A 15,574-nucleotide genomic window follows, 5' to 3' on the forward strand; every position below is an offset into this window, starting at 1 on the left:
TAGGGAAAGAATAATTACGGTTTCAATCTCACAGCTCGATGTTGGTTTGTTTTTGGAATGAAAATGAAAGTAACCACGTCGTATTAATCTCACATAGAACACCAAAGGCGACCCGCCTAACTGGATATCAACTAAAGAAACCCTTAATCAGCCCGTCAATTGCTTCTTAAACCGACTGAGTTTCCCCTTAATACCATACTGCCTCCAACTACCACCTGTTTTGCCAAAGATACACTAGGGCCTTTAGTACAAGTGCCTTGCATTAATATGGTAGGTGAAGGAGTATCAAAATATTCCTTGGCGATATATACAGGCTGGTAAAATGGATATGTTCAAAAACGAAGGTTCGATCAATAAACGCAAGAAAAATAAACACTGGGGTATGCAAAATCCGCCTCCTGGTCCTACTAAAAATTGAAATCCGGGTTGGCAAAGTCAAGCCAATCCCAATTAAGCATGTCATCAAGAGGCACATCCGGAATTGACGCACCAAACGCGGTGCCCGCTCTGTTGACTGCATCGACGATCTGATTATCAGACATGGCAGAGAATTGCAATGGCTCGAACCACAGATCCTCGGGTGGTAGTGTTACTGGCAGCGGACCATTATCCAGGCATGTAGACGGAAATACCGGCTCGGGTGGATCGACCTTGGCTAAATTTCCTCGTGATTGTAGAGGCAAGGCTGGTGCACGACGGATCAACTCGCGCAGGAATCTCCCGTAAAGCACAGAGGCGCCGTTTCGGTGACATGGTGTTGCTCCGATTCTCTCTAGAACACCGGCAGTCTCTTCGATGAGATTTCGGACGCTCGGTGCCAGACTGGAGTTGCTGTCGCCGGGTGTTATGCTGAGGCTGAGGGCAGAGCATGCGGCGAAGGAGATCATTATGACGGTATTGTTTGGCATTGATTTCAGTCGAGATTCGCCCTGGATGGCTGCTCGCAGGACGTTCAATGCAGACGATAGACCAGCGGCTCGGAAGAATCTCTTGACTTCGATTGGGGCTGTTGGGTGATTGATGACACCACCGTATGTGGACAGCTGAGTATGCGTGACAAGAATCTCGACATATGGGGGTAGCGAGCGTGCTTTAGATGGTTAATATATAGCCAATCAATCTTAGGTATTAGACTTACTGTCTCCCTCCCCAATTGCCAAAGCCCATTTTGCATACCACCGCTCGTAGAAGGTTTGAATGGTTTTCTTAATCCTGTTATATGATCAGTATGTTAATGATATTCAGCAAAGGCATAATGACATACGACTGAGCAGCTTCCGAGCCGGTATCGACGATGCGATAGCTATCGCAGCTTGATTTAACTTTTTGGAAGAGTCCATCCTAAAACTGTTAGAATGGAATTTAATAGGATAATACGGGTATTGCAAGACAGGTTAGGATTGGTCTTGGGATTGCACCTACAAGGTCTCTTCGAAGAACTGCCATGGAATTCATAGGACCATCACGCGGGTCTGCAATGTTAGATAGGTGCCAACGATCGCAGTTTTCGATGAGTGTTGTTGGAGGCACGGTATAGCTTCGTCCACGGGCAAGACAAACACTGATCAAATTAGTTTCAGTTCGAGGGCCACTACTGGGAGAATCAAACATACCCTCTCTCAACGACATACAGCGCAATCCAAGCTCTTTCACGTCTTCGCAACAGTCTAAGGCCCCACTCTGAAGACGGATCAACATCATCAAATCCATCCATGTGTAAAGCCCTCTTGGCATCGATACATTCCGCTCGTGCCAGGCGATTCATGAGTTCTGGGTCGAAGCTTGAGGAAGGCGAGACAATCTTGTTCAAAGATAGGTCTAGAGCAACAGTGAGAGCCATGGCAATATAGGAGCAAGTATCATCATCCCCTAGTCTGTCACCGGGGGACATCCATGGAACGTTCGCCATAAAAGCCAGAATGATCTCAACAGACCTATGACGGTGTGTGATCACTCGCTTCGCGAGCCATTTGCAATGCCTCGACAGTCTCTTGGACAAAGCAGCAGCAGATGGCAGAAATAGGGCTGCACCTGCCATTATTGAAGTAAAAAGAAAGGCTGACTGGGACCGCACAAAGTACGGGGTGTGTACCAAAGGATCGAGGCCCCATCGAGTATGTGCGAGATTCTGGTAGAAGCTTGATTCGTCAATTATATATATATTTGACAGTAAAAAGGACAGCCCACTTACAATGAGAACAATGACTCCGACTCATCAAATGTGACCAATCCTAACTCAATAGGGTCAATTTCAGGTCCGATATCCAAGTTTGCTCTCGTAGGAACAAAAAAGGATTTGGCGCCCGGTTCTCCTTGAGAGGTGCTTTGCAGGAACGACGGGCCTTCTGACAACGGCACTGGAGACTTTGGCGCATGCCGCATCCCGGTTGGCAAAAGCTGAAGGTCTGAAGCTCTAGCAAGCAGCTGGAGGGGATTCTCTGCATCGTCAAGAGTAAGACTCTCATCCGCGTGAATATCACGTGGAGATGTCATGCGCGGGTGGTCTGATGCCTCTGAAAATCCATGCTTATGCTCATGCCCATTCTGCATTAACTGACCCGGAACCTGACCAAGGAGTTCCTGGAGGACTGAAATTGCCCTTTGGGCCTCATCGTCACTAGTAGAGTCGACCTTGGGCCGCTTGATTGCCTGCTCGATCTGATGTATCGCTTTCTCCAGGCCCTTGCGCTTGCTAGATCCCAGTCAGTATTTCATTCCACAACCACTTGGTTTGACTCACTTTTTAACACCCTTTTGTCGGCCGAGATGATGGTTGGGCACAATACACTCTGCATTAGTCTGTTTACATTTCTCACAGCTAGACTCGCCTGCCAGGCGGTTGCAACGAATCTTGCTCCGCCGACAGTTCAAGCATGCAGCTTGTTTTCCATGTGGGCTAGAGGCTGAACCTGCCGACTCGACCTCCATGAGTGAGTGTTTTGACCTCGGCCATGGGCACTAATGGGAGGAGCGGGAGTTGGGGGATAATGAGTAGAAGTAGTTTAGGCTTATGAGACACTTTATCGCTGCTCTCTTCAACAGCCCGGCCGGGCTAGCTCAATCGGTAGAGCGTAAGACTCTTAATCTTAAGGCTGCGGGTTCGACCCCCGCGTTCGGCTATTCCTAAAACAAAACTTGAGATTTCTTTTTTGCTTTCATTTTTTTGGGCTTTTTTCTTTTATGCTGGAAGATTTCACTTTCTTTTAAAAAAGGTTGAGCATAAATACCTAGGTACCTAAAGAACCACTGGGACAAGCCCGGTTTAAGTATTGATCGAATTGGGTTACTGCGACAAGCATTTTCAGCGCAGCGCAGTGGCTATTCGCCATTGCGAATATCCGTGAAAAAGCGTGCAGGGATGTTTCATTATTTCCATCCTTCCCGGATCGTCTGTTCCTCATCTTCTCTTTTCTTTACTGTTTCCATGAAATGAGGGAACTAGGAATATTCGGTTGCGACCGATCCTTTTCCAATACGGAATTTAAAATTGAGTGAAGATTCCAATGTTATGTCCCATTTGCAACCCGATTATATATCTCCCACTATCTAACATTATGTATAGATAGACAATAGTTAATAGACATGGAGAGTAACACTATCGGATTCATTCAACATATCTCATATGTTTACTCATTCGGTCGTCCTTATAAGAGGCATAATACATATCTGAGTGGTAGAAGGCAATTTGGGCGCCGATAAACCTACATGAACTTGCAGCAGCCACCCGTGGACATGCACCCAATATTCTACTAAGGCATCTTCAAGTCAGCAGTTTGCCCGAGATTTCTAGTATATAGCTAAAGGGCTGATAACTGGGCTGAGTTTGTCTATGCATCTTCACAGATGCGTCTGCCTCCCCCTGCTTAGCTCGAGATAGTATTAGAGACATAGTGTTACATGCTAACTTTTTTGATTTCTGTGGCGCTATGGATGTATACCGAGTAACGAGTGGGTGGTATCAATTAGATATTAGTAGCTAAATACAAGCTCCAAAACAGTAAGGCCGTTCGTCTTTTCGTGAGTTATTAATGGACAATGAATATAGATCGAATTCAACACAGCAAACGATCAAATATAAATTTTCAATCAAGCATAGCGAACGGGACCAGTCTCCTCATAATGCCCCGCTGGCAAAGCACCAGATGCCTGTGAAGCAGCATGAGGCTGAGCCTGAGACGCAGGAACCTGACTCATCCCAGGACCAGCAGCCGAAACACCTTCCGCAGACGCAGCCCGTGAAGGCGCATTGGTACTGGGAGGAGTAGCATCCAACAAGCGCGGACCAGACTGATCGGGCCTCTTGCTTGCCTTGACAAGCGCAGGTGCCGGACCCAAGACAGTCGGGTACTTGAAGCGGAAACCCCAGGCGAAGAACAAGCGCAGCTTCGTCCAGAAACTCATTGCATCCCACCTCTTCTGGAGGACCTCGGCGTCCTCTTTGCTGCGGGCGCGGTATCCCTTGCGGAAGCAAAACAGACAGAAAAGAGAAAGAGGGAGCCAAATGAAGGACCAGAAAAGAGGAAGACCACGACGGGTCTGCCAGCCCGTCATGAGACGACGGAATCGCACCCAGGCCTCGATCATGCCCAGGATGAAAACGATGCCGATCCAGCCCAGCGCGCAGATCAATACAATTGCGAGGTAGGAGATGCCGATGCCTGATCCCCACTTGCTGGTGAACCAGTTGTCATCGTCGTAGCCATAGCCATAGTAGTAGCCATTGGATGATCCGTCGCTGTTCCCTGGTCCGTCGGACAAGCCCGTGTAGTATCCGGAGTTGCCGTTATAGTCGCTGTCTGTATACCGACACCCAGCACCCGAGTACCGAGAGGTGGGGGTGTTGTAGGAGCTCAGAGAGCTCAGAGTTCTGCTGGGGATTTGGGTCGGTTCCACGAAGACCACTTCGTAGATGTAGGTGGTCGACTGGAAGGGCTCGCTGCCGTCGACCGAGGTTGAGGTTGTAACATGATCCCTGGGCAGCAAGGTCGCGATCTCATAGGGGAGGGGTGACCCTGACGGCAGTCGTGGTGGTCCATTGGGTAGAGCAGGCCGTCGGGGCCGAGTAAGTCAAGTTGACCTTGTAGACGGTACTATGATAGTTTCCATCATCATCCATAGTGTCGTGGTAGCCATAGTCATAGCTATCGTATAGGCCGCGTTCCTCGCCATAGCCAGTGGGATACAGCTTTTCGACAACAGTGTAGTCATAGACGGTGTCGGTGGAAGTCGCGGTGGACAGGGCCTCGGCTGGCAAAGTTGCAGTTGGAGAGATTTGATGTATCTCAGTGACCAAATCGGAATAGTAATCTGTATTAACCTCTTGCTCGTAGGTATCGGTCACAATCCAAGGGCGGCCTGAACGAATGGGCTCAAAACGAATGACAAGCAAAGAATAAACGAGTGTAAAGGCGCCATCTTGAATGGTCCTGGAGGTTTGCAGGGAAAACCATCAACGAGGCGTCCATGGCTTTATAAAAGCCCTAGCGCCTCTTGAAGACCCTTTTTACTTTCATTTGGGGGCGCTTTTTTGTCGCCTAAGCTATACTGGTTTATCCTCGGGTGGAAATTGCCTGCATTAGAGTAGGCAGATGCCCGGGTGTGATTGGTGATGTTCCTCAATTTGCCAGGGCTAAGTGGAGGGCTTAGCCTATTTAGGATCGACTAAGAGACCCTAGACTTTTCGCCTCATTGCGTTTACCGAATTGGTCTTTTTCCCTTTGTTAGGGAAAATGACACAGAATTTGACTAGCCTGATGTATGAGAGGAAAAAAAGGAAAGAAGGAAAAAAGAAAAAAGTTCGATTTCGCCTAATCACGTATAGAACAGCGCGGAAAGAAATACAAGCGTAACTTCGTGGATCATCAGAGTGTTGCAAGGTCGCCAGGAATCTATATGGGGGATTGACAGGTAAATCCGGAGTAGAGGGTGTGAGAGAGAGAGCCACTTGCTCAATTAGCAGCCCGTAAGGCTCGTAACCTTGCACCCAAGCCATCCTCAACCTCGGCATCCACCTGCTTGGGCTCTTTAACCTCCTCTTTGGGCACAGCATCCGCCTCGAGGTTCATGCGCATATCAACACCCGCATCATCTGCCAGTTGTTCCATAAGACGATCAACGTCGGCCTCACCCTCCGCACCGTATTCCTGCATAGATACACCCTGAGCGACATCCTCGATCGCACTGCTAGCAATCTTGAAGTCTTCCGACCGGGCGAGGAAGTTGTTAGCGTGGGAGACGAGATGTTCGAGGTTGACACTCCGCGAGGCAGCATCTAGGCCCCGTGATGCCAAAGCGAGCGTCCGGGATGTGTCGCGGGTGCTTTGGGCGGCCTTGAGTTCGTTGATGATGACATCTGCGCGTGCCGCTTCGGATTTGAGCGTTACTTGGCGTCGCTTCTCGCGCACGGCGGAGGCGGCGTGAATGCGAGCGATCTGGAACTCGCGGTTTTTCATCGCTTTGTCGGCTTTGGCCTTCTCGGACTTGAAGGTTGCCTCCGCTCGGACGGCTTCTTTCTTGAGTCTGTTGGAATGTAGCTGGGGAGATAAGATTAGCAATGGTTTCATGCACAGGTGGGGTGATGTACGCCGTGAGGAGGGGAAACAAAGTGTAGAGCAACTTACTTTGACATTTGTGCGGGCTTCGAAGATAGGGTCTTTGCGAACCATGATGTCGGTTAGGGATAGTATAGAGGAGAGTTTGTAGGTGTTGTGGAAGGCAGATGGATTTGGGGGCGCGTGGCAACGTCACTGACCGCATTCAGTGCATTCTTAGCGGCCCGAGGTTGGTTTATCTTAGGACAAGGCTAGAGTCACCGGTATGCCAAAATAATCTCTCTACTATTCTCTACCTTAACTTTGTAAACGGATTAAACCTACGGTGGCGATTTGGCGATTTAGGAGAATTACTACATCTACTATGTACGTTCCGGAAATAATTGCAAGATGAGCCAGTCGATTTTGCATTATAAAAAAAAACTAGTATACAGGCCAAAAAAAAGGGAACCCTCAGCGCTGTTTGCCCATGAGCAAAGATGAAAGAGCTTTGCTCGCGCTGGAACTCCGGAAACTCCGTGTACCTCGATGCATCTTTCCATTACTGCGTTGCCGACCGGATTTCATTGTGTTTGCCCGCTGGTGTCGTTTAGACAGGCTGAGACTATCGATTGCCCAGGCCATAGTTAATAACGACTCCCAACTCGGTCGAGCCTCCGAGGCGCCAGCCGACCAGGTCTGCGGGGAGAAAGTCTCACTAACCGCTAGCTGCAATGCTCTGCCCGTCGCATCTCGAAGTGGACGCGCCATGGCTGGGCTGCAAGCTAGTAGTCTGGAGAGAAGTCTCATCCGAAAGACCGGACGGTTGGACGCCTTCGAGGACGACAGACTCGGGGTCGAAATCAACCATAGAATCAAAGGGAAATGCTGATAGATCTCCTCCGTCGAGAACGTCAAAGGCAAACCCGTCTTCAGGGAAAGAAGGATTTGGCTCAGCGGGTGAATCACCGTGGAATAGGCGGCGGAAGTCATCGTCAGAAAGAGGAGCTGCAACGTCATTTGCAGTCTGAGGTTCGTTGGAGAGGTCGAAGAGGGGTAGGGCACTTCCAGCTCCTTCGAGGCCAGCGACGGACACTGCAGGTCACACAACACCGCTGCAGGATGTTGTGTCACGTCGGAGGCCTCAGCCAGAGTGGAAGGCTTGAGGGTGGGAGAGTAGTCGGTAACGGAGGGAGTGGGGAAAGGAATCCGCTCCATAGGAAGTTCGTCACCTTCTTGTTTGAAGAGGGTAGGTGTGAGGGTGGGAGATTCCACGGCGGGAGAGCTGGCTTTGGGAGTCACGCTGCGAGATCCACGGACCTCGGCGGACAGCTTAGCCACTTGTTGGCTCAAGCGGTTGTTCTCTGTTTCCATTTGCGATAGACGCTGGATCAGGAACTGGTTCTGTTGTTCCATTCGGATCTTCTCGGTCTCGAGCTTCTCCATCTCGAGGCGCTTGCGCTCGCGTGATGTTTGAGCAGCAGCGCGGTTCCGAAGAACCCGTTCTATCCGACGCTGCTCCTTTTCATCATCTGTCTTAGCGCGTTTTCTAGAGGCAGAGTTAGCGGGGTTCAACGTTCAAGAGACAAAGTGGGCAACATACCTGGGAGGGAGGTTTGTTTTCGGGGTTGGGAGTTCTTGTCCCCAAGACTTTCTCTTCTTGGTTGGCTTCTTCTCGTCGTCTTCCAACTTAACATCATCCTCCGGCTCCGGAGAGTCTAATGATGTATCCGCGCGGGGGAAACTGTGTACATCTCTGAGGATGGTGAGGTTGGGAGGGTATCCAACGGGTTGATAGTATCCGCCATAGTGACAGGGTCAAATGGATAACCGGTGCCGTACGTGAATAATAATTATAGTATAACAGACTTAGAATGACTTGAGTGAGAAGAAGTTCAAATCACAGAGGCCACGTTATCATCACGATCGGCACCGGAGACCAGACTCCGAAGAGGATTGAGTCAGAGTGGTGAGTCAGCGAAGAGAGAGAAAGAATGGAAAGGACAGCTGTTCAACTGCAAACGGGAGATGGGCGAGATGAGGTTTAAGTAGAGGCCAGCGTGGTCTGAAAGGGATGGACTCCGGGATGGAACAAAGGGGGGGAGAGGAACCTTGGAACCTGGGCACACACGTATGTCAGGTACAAGCAACACCATACATTTTAACATGTGCCACCAAGTACCTCAAAAGGGGGCTGAGTTCCTGTTACGAGACACGTAAATTACGTTAATTTCCCCCTGCATTCCGTGGTTCAGCCCCTGTCGATAGCCAATCATATGATTTGCCGCTTGAAACATCGCCACGGAGCTCCGTATGGAGTACGGAGGCGCACCTGGGCATATCCCACTCCTTGTCTCTTGAGTTCTATAATTGGGATACTGGCCCCCATACGGAGTACACTTGTATTGGATTGCATTGAGTAATATTTCCAGAGTACATGCATATTCAGCTTCTCATTCTTATATCTCGGGTAATACAAGATACATCCAGTCACTCCGAGTCGATCTATCTGAATCATGATACATCTGTCCCACAATACAAATGATCCGATATCATAGGGAGTCTCGAACAATCTAGCGTGGACCGAGTACTCCGTACTGATACGCTTCTTCTCCTGAATCTGAAGACGCCATCAGGATTGCCCGGAGAATGCTCCATTTAAACGCCAATCACAAATGTTTTGTGGTTCATGGCTGCCCCGCCCCGTTAATTCTCCGTGCCCCTGACTGAGAATGTGACGGTGATTATGTATATGTATGAACTAGGGGCCCCATTGTGCCATCTAGATTGGCGGAAATCATCCTGGGGTCGCTACGGAACCCCCTCGAACACCGCAGAACGTCTAGGTCGAGGGGCTGAAACGACTCCGTACATTGCCCCTCCGTTACTATTTAGGGTTGACCTCGGGAGTTTATAGGAGTAACTCCTCCCACGTGCTTTGCATGAACCGTTAATGAGTTTCGGTGAAAAAGATAATATAAATGTCTACCTCAATTCAATACACTATATTCAGTGATCGGTATTGTCATCCCATTTTGGAAACCCTCGACACCAGGGGAATTATATGCAGTCCCTCAGACAAAAGAGAAAAAAAACAAAAAACGCCATCCCATAGAAACGTGCTCATGACAATATCGTAAGCAAACATGTGCGGGGCGAGGATCAATTGACCTCATCTACATGGTGACATCCATCGTGTCATCGCCAGCATCGAGAGCATTCTGGACTTCCGGGTCTGGGACCACCACACCACGTCCTCGGCCAGCAAGCAGTTCGCGCCGCACTTCAGGTCCAATGTCCTTGTGTCCACGGACGAGAAGCAAATCGAGAAGTGCTTCACGCTGGTCCTCAGTGATGTCGTTACGATAACGCTGGGCAAAGACCAAAAGGGACTGGTGCCAGAGAACTGGCAGCTTGTATGACTTGGAACCGAGCCCCGAGGGTCCGTCGTTCATGGCATCCTCCGAAGGATCGACGGCACGGAAACGCATGAAGTGGAATACCAAGGCGTCAATAACCTTGTACGGCAGGGCGTACTTCTTCTCTAGGAAGACCCGGATGAACATGTTGACAGCACCGGTGCTCTCCAGGGAGGTCAATGACTGTTCCGCAGCCAGATCACACATGCGGAGCAGGGCAGCTGCGGAGTGCAGCACGGGAACGGAGACGCGGGCAATCACAGAAGAGACAATGTGGGCTTCACGCAAGGTGCAGGTGCCGGTGGACACGAGCGGGAACAAAAGTCCCTTGAAGAAGCACGCGGGCTTGTACAGGGCCTTGCGCAGCGCATTGTAGGTGTGGACGTTCAACTTCTTGGTTTCGTGGATCTCCTCGCGCACGCGCTCCAAAAGCACAGTGTTGATGAACTCCTGGGCAACTGCAGGCTTGGAAGAAATGAAGATACGGGTTACAGCGTAGACGGCGTTGCCGGTCCATGACTCAGGGCGAGTGATATCCAGAAGGGTCTGCCAGTTCGGTACAGAGGGAAGGATCTTGATGGGCTTGGGAAGCGGGCCAGACTTGTAGCGAGAAAGAATCATGCCGACCCTAGAACAAGTTAGCTTAGCCTCACAAGGAACCATCGGAAAACATACTTCTCATATACTTCCACGGCCTTGGCAGGAATCTGGACTGCATCCTCCGGGACACCACCACCTTGGATGTATTGACCATAGGGCCCTTCGCCAGCCTGCTTCGCCTCGTGCTCGGCAATCTTCTCGAGAATCAAATCGGCAAGGTTGGTAGGGCCAGCGGAGCTGGGATCCTTGGGGTGGAATATGGGGTCCTCCTCGTGAGGCATGAATTTGTTGAACATGTCTAGATCATTGGGATCGACCTCCTTGTAAAATATTAGAAGCGACTTCATTATTCAAGGATTCGGGTGTCTTACAACTTGCTCGACTTCTTCATCAACCCAATCGTCAGCCTCAAACTTCCCCTCATCGTCGGAGAAAGGCTCCTCCTCATCCTCGAATCGGGTATCAAATTCAAATGCATTCGACTTGGGCCGTGCTGAGTTCTTGAGTTGCTCAGCGGCATCCTCGTCGGCCAATTCCTGTCCAATCTGCAGAATCTTGCGCGACATTTTCGCATCGACGAAACGCTGTCCATTTTCGCCATCCTCATCGTTTTCGTCGGCTTTGCCTTTGCCTTTCTTGCTGCTCTGTGTCCGAAGGTGCCCCGCGGAAGTAATATCTTCAGCGAGTGGGTTGTGTCTGCGTGCCGCAGCAGCAGCGCGAGAGCTTGATACCTTTGGCATGGCTGGTAATTCTTCAGATATACCGAAGAAACTGTAATAAGTATTTTGGGCTGGCTTATCGAAGTACACACGACGATCAAATTGTGTGGTCATATTTTTTTTTCTGCCAGGCGGTGCCCCCCAATCTTCTCACCGCCTGTACCCCACACCGCCTCTAATCACGCATTTTCTGCAATCCATCAATTGACCGCCTTCATTTCCCAAGGAGATTCTTGTCCAGCGCGCATGCGATTGACCCTTTTTCTGCACAAAGGAAGCTTGCTGCCTATTGATGAATATAGGAGTCACCAGCATACTATAAGAGTTTAATTGGTGGAGCCACAGGCTGTCAGCAATCTGGGTCTTTCGCGTATATACGCTGGAACAGCTTGACAGCAGACAGACAAGCTTCAAATTGAGTAAGGACCTCTAACCGTGCAGAAGCGGAATGCTATGCAACAATACTCATTGGATTATATTTTGTTCAAATAGCTGACTCCCCCCAGATCCGCAGATTAACTGACAGACCACGACCCCAACGGGCAATCACGGGCAATCAAGCCTCCATCATGGCATCCGGCCAAGCCCCCGGGTCTTCCGCTCCGTCGTCCAATATCAACTCTCCGATCCTACCCCCGAATGGTGGACCTCTTCTCAATGCGCAATTTACAGACTTGAATCCGCGATCGTCTCCAGCTCCGTCCGCCCAAGGTGATGGTCGAGCGAAGCGCAACAAGCGAGACAGTCGCAAGAAGCGTGAAGCCAAAGGACTGGACCCCGAGAACGCACCACCACCGAAAAAGCGAGCCACAGCTGCACCCAGCACGGCCTTGCCCAGCTCCAAACTGAGCATTCTTCGTCCATTGCTGCTCGCCGAGCCGCACGCCTCAGATCGTTACCCTCCCCAACCTCGCCAATTGAATCGCGTGACCCGAAAGACGTCGGACGTTTTGGGTCAGAGCTGGGATTTCTACGAGGTTGTCGATAAACTCACCAACAAGAATGGATTTCGTTATAGCTATGCCATTGCAGACCCCGGATTTCCTCATATCAAATATCGACAGACCGATGTTCGCCCTTACCATACCCGCTTCAGTTTCGAGGATTCACCCGCTGCCATATCTTTTTCAGAGAGCGCGACTGCGGTGACAACCAGTGATGCGTGGCATACTGCCCGCGCCAATGTATGTGCTCGAGAGGGCACGTATTATTACGAAGCTCGCGTGATTAGTGGCATTGTCAACGATCCCCAGGCGCCTCAGAACGGGAGATCGACAACTTCACCCCGTGGACATGTCCGTATTGGATTTGCCCGACGTGAGGCCGACCTCGATGTGAATGTTGGGGTGGATTGCTATGGTTACGGGATTCGAGACGTGAACGGCGAAGTCGTCAATCGCATGCGATGCGAGTTCTTCTTCCCCAAGGGGGAGGCTATCAACGAAGGCGATGTTATCGGCATGCTCATCACTCTTCCGCCTCTTTCTCTCCACAAGAGGATTGTTGAGGGCACTTACGATCCTGCCGATAATACCCCACCACAGCCGGTAGCAACCAACATCATCCGAGATCGGATTCCATTTCACTATAAATCCGATTTCTGTTGGCAGCAATCCAACGTCTTTTCTACGAAACACCTACGTGACTACGCTTTCAATCTCAAGGAAACGCCGACGTTTGGTCCCCCGTCCCCTTTGAACAGCGAAGATGCCACGCTCCGCACACTTCCGGGATCTAGTATCACCATTTTCAAGAACGGGGTACAAATGGGCACTCCCTTCAAAGAACTCTATGCTTTCTTGCCGCCTGCAAGTCGTCTCGCCAATGGCACAAACAACCTTGGTATTGGCGAGCGTGAGAATGCCGACGACGGCTTGATCGGTTATTATCCTGCTGTGAGTTGCTACGGCGGCGGTGCCGTCGAGTGCCGATTTGAGGGTCCATGGTGGGTTGGGCCACCCGAGAAGACTGAAACTGGTGAGCCAGTACGGGCTATGGGCGAACGCTTCAATGATCAAATCGCCGAGGACGTGCTGGCCGATATCGTGGACGAGGTAGAAGCCATGTTCACATGGGGCGGCATTGATGGCGATGTCATCAATAACAACACCGAGCTCGATGGAGCTGGAGTTGTAGGAGGGGCAGAGGTGTTGAAGGGTGGTGTTGGCGCGGCGCTTGACTCTACGCTTGCCCATACCCCTGGAACTGCCGGGGCATCTGATTCCGCTGCTAATAGCAACCGTGAGACACCCGCCGCAGGCGATGTCGGGAACCACGGTCTTGAAGATGCGATGAGCGTCGGGACAGCCGGCACTCCCAACGTTGAAGTGCAGGGTGACGGCGATGTCGAGATGACTTAGTAACATACTCAACGGGAAATGAAGTAGGCGTTTGGCTTTCTCAATAGCATTGATACCAATTTACCAATTCTGATTTCGAAGTCTATTCACATAATATACATTTCATATAGTAGTCGTACAGGTATGGGTCTAATCCAAATTCCTTCCCTCCAACATCTCTCCTACTTTCATGACCAACTGATCGTCTCCATATTGACCGATGACCTGAATTCCTGCTAGTTCAGCATCTTGCTGCCCAGACACCATCACGGGGACTGAAATTGCAGGTAAGCCAGCCAGACTGGCAGGAACAGTGAATACATCGGTGACATATGCGTCGAGCGGTGATTTCTTGGTAGAGTTGCTCATCAAGTCCGACAGCCGTGGCGGGGATGAGGGAGCAGTAGGACATATGATGACATCTACGTCATTTTCCTTTGCAATATTGCCTGCGCCCTGCGCAGCGAGCGGATGCTTGGCTGTAAAGACAGCATCAAAGTCTTGCTGGACTAGACGACGGACCCGTTGTGCTTGGATGAAATAGTTGTCAATGGCATCGGCACTCAAAGTGAATGTGCCCAGAACAATTCGTCTCTTCACTTCCTGCCCGAAACCCTGTCCTCGGGTATTTGAGAATAGATATCCATCAGGCTTGCCGTCGCCATCTGGGCCTTCGGCGCGAGTCCCATATCGTACTCCGTCGTATTTGGCGAGGTTTGAAGATGCCTCAGCAGGTCCCAGGACATAATAGGTAGATAATGCGTGTTTGGTGTCGGGCAAAGACACGGAATGGACGGTGTGTCCTTGTTTCTTCAGGTGTGCCAGAGAAAGAGCCCACGCCCGCCGGACTGAGGGGGTCAGTTCGGAAACGTTGTACTCTATTGGCACGCCAATTCGGAGAGGTGCTGAAGTCAGTCGCGAAGCAAGTTGTGGCGTTTGAAGAGAGGCTTGGATTCGAGAGCGGGAGGATATTGAGAGGCTGGTAGGGTCGCGGTGGTCATGTTGGTTAAGGATGTCTAAACAAGCTATTAGCGCAGTCGTTTTCCAGTCACACTGGTAAAAACCCACCGAAGATATCTCGCACATTGGCAGTTGTTTTCCCCATTATACCCACGGTATCTAGAGAATTGGCGTATGCCACCACTCCCCATCGTGAGATCAGTCCGTATGATGGTTTGAATCCGACTGTTCCAGTGTAAGCAGCTGGAAGTCTGACCGAGCCTCCGGTGTCCGTTCCCAGTGAGCTATAAGAGTCAGTAATCAGTCTCCCTGCTGACGACTGGCCACTTACGCATGGCATTGGTCGGCAGCGACTGAGGCGGCACTTCCGCCAGAGCTGCCACCGGCCGAGATGTCTTCCCCGCTGGAATCTCGACGAGGGTTCTTGACAGGACCAAAATGTGAATTGGTCGAGTTTGAACCCATCCCAAACTCATCCAAATTTGTTTTTCCGGCAACAATGGCCCCGGAGGCCTCTAGTTGATCGACGACGGTGGCATTGAACGGGCTCGTAAATTTATCCAGGATTCCCGACGCGCAGGTCGTCGGAAGGTCGCGCGTGCAGATATTGTCTTTGATGGAAATCAAGCGGCCGTCCACTGCGGACTTGGGTTTCCCTGATCACATCGGTTAATTCTGGTGTAGAGAGTGGAAGTCCGATGTTGCTACCTTCTTCCTTGCGCACATCTGCTTCCTTTACGCGGTCCAGCCATGGCCCCGCGCGCGACAGCGGGGTTATGAAGGCATTGAAACCATGTGCATATTGATTAGCGACGCATCTCTCAGCTTCGCGCAATAAGGACATTTAGACGAGTGTGCGAGGAGTACAATATAGAAAGGGAGTGGGAACGCAAGTTTCCCGGGTCCGTGCTGCTTTTCTACGGTACCTAGGTATCTATTCCGGTCTCTGTTACCCTTGAAGATATGTATCTACATACATGTAGGTTTATAATGTACGACATACTCCA

General features: G+C 50.6%; 7 protein-coding genes across 7 annotated transcripts; 1 reads left to right on the top strand and 6 right to left on the bottom strand.

Moving 5' to 3' along the window:
- Nucleotides 1-407: 407 nt before the first annotated feature.
- On the bottom strand, nucleotides 408-2,928 carry N7519_001777 (Zn(II)2Cys6 transcription factor; the record flags this gene model as incomplete). The annotated part of the gene is made up of 7 exons (XM_057288555.1): nucleotides 408-1,090; nucleotides 1,139-1,212; nucleotides 1,265-1,341; nucleotides 1,423-1,561; nucleotides 1,614-2,138; nucleotides 2,192-2,692; nucleotides 2,741-2,928. The coding sequence occupies 7 exons, from the start codon at nucleotides 2,926-2,928 to the stop codon at nucleotides 408-410; spliced, it is 2,187 nt and encodes a 728-aa protein (XP_057149757.1).
- A 1,158-nt stretch (nucleotides 2,929-4,086) lies between these two features.
- Nucleotides 4,087-5,465, bottom strand: N7519_001778 (uncharacterized protein; the record flags this gene model as incomplete). Its single annotated transcript, XM_057288556.1, is given in 3 exon segments — nucleotides 4,087-4,992; nucleotides 5,012-5,355; nucleotides 5,399-5,465. 3 exon segments carry the CDS (start codon nucleotides 5,463-5,465, stop codon nucleotides 4,087-4,089), a joined length of 1,317 nt encoding a protein of 438 aa, XP_057149758.1.
- A 483-nt stretch (nucleotides 5,466-5,948) lies between these two features.
- N7519_001779 (putative SNF7 family protein Fti1/Did2) lies at nucleotides 5,949-6,684 on the bottom strand (the record flags this gene model as incomplete). Its single annotated transcript, XM_057288557.1, has 2 exons — nucleotides 6,621-6,684; nucleotides 5,949-6,533 (listed from the first exon to the last, which is right to left on the bottom strand). Exons 1-2 carry the CDS (start codon nucleotides 6,663-6,665, stop codon nucleotides 5,949-5,951), a joined length of 630 nt encoding a protein of 209 aa, XP_057149759.1. The 5' UTR covers nucleotides 6,666-6,684.
- A 320-nt stretch (nucleotides 6,685-7,004) lies between these two features.
- hacA (transcription factor HAC1) lies at nucleotides 7,005-9,163 on the bottom strand (the record flags this gene model as incomplete). The annotated part of the gene is made up of 3 exons (XM_057288558.1): nucleotides 7,005-8,079; nucleotides 8,134-8,286; nucleotides 9,129-9,163. 3 exons carry the CDS (start codon nucleotides 9,161-9,163, stop codon nucleotides 7,005-7,007), a joined length of 1,263 nt encoding a protein of 420 aa, XP_057149760.1.
- A 543-nt stretch (nucleotides 9,164-9,706) lies between these two features.
- On the bottom strand, nucleotides 9,707-11,289 carry N7519_001781 (snoRNA-binding rRNA-processing protein ENP1; the record flags this gene model as incomplete). The annotated part of the gene is made up of 3 exons (XM_057288559.1): nucleotides 9,707-10,577; nucleotides 10,625-10,869; nucleotides 10,921-11,289. The coding sequence occupies 3 exons, from the start codon at nucleotides 11,287-11,289 to the stop codon at nucleotides 9,707-9,709; spliced, it is 1,485 nt and encodes a 494-aa protein (XP_057149761.1).
- Nucleotides 11,290-11,837: 548 nt separating this feature from the next.
- N7519_001782 (SPRY domain-containing protein) lies at nucleotides 11,838-13,628 on the top strand (the record flags this gene model as incomplete). The annotated part of the gene is made up of 1 exon (XM_057288560.1): nucleotides 11,838-13,628. The coding sequence occupies one exon, from the start codon at nucleotides 11,838-11,840 to the stop codon at nucleotides 13,626-13,628; it is 1,791 nt and encodes a 596-aa protein (XP_057149762.1).
- Nucleotides 13,629-13,757: 129 nt separating this feature from the next.
- On the bottom strand, nucleotides 13,758-15,411 carry N7519_001783 (glutamyl-tRNA(Gln) amidotransferase subunit HER2; the record flags this gene model as incomplete). Its single annotated transcript, XM_057288561.1, has 4 exons — nucleotides 13,758-14,623; nucleotides 14,676-14,851; nucleotides 14,899-15,223; nucleotides 15,276-15,411. 4 exons carry the CDS (start codon nucleotides 15,409-15,411, stop codon nucleotides 13,758-13,760), a joined length of 1,503 nt encoding a protein of 500 aa, XP_057149763.1.
- Between the last annotated feature and the right edge of the window lie 163 nt (nucleotides 15,412-15,574).

Source organism: Penicillium mononematosum, assembly GCF_028829835.1.
Source record: "Penicillium mononematosum strain IBT 11891 chromosome Unknown utg000002l:1.0-8112719.0:1.0-8118358.0, whole genome shotgun sequence".
Lineage (NCBI taxonomy): Eukaryota > Fungi > Ascomycota > Eurotiomycetes > Eurotiales > Aspergillaceae > Penicillium > Penicillium mononematosum.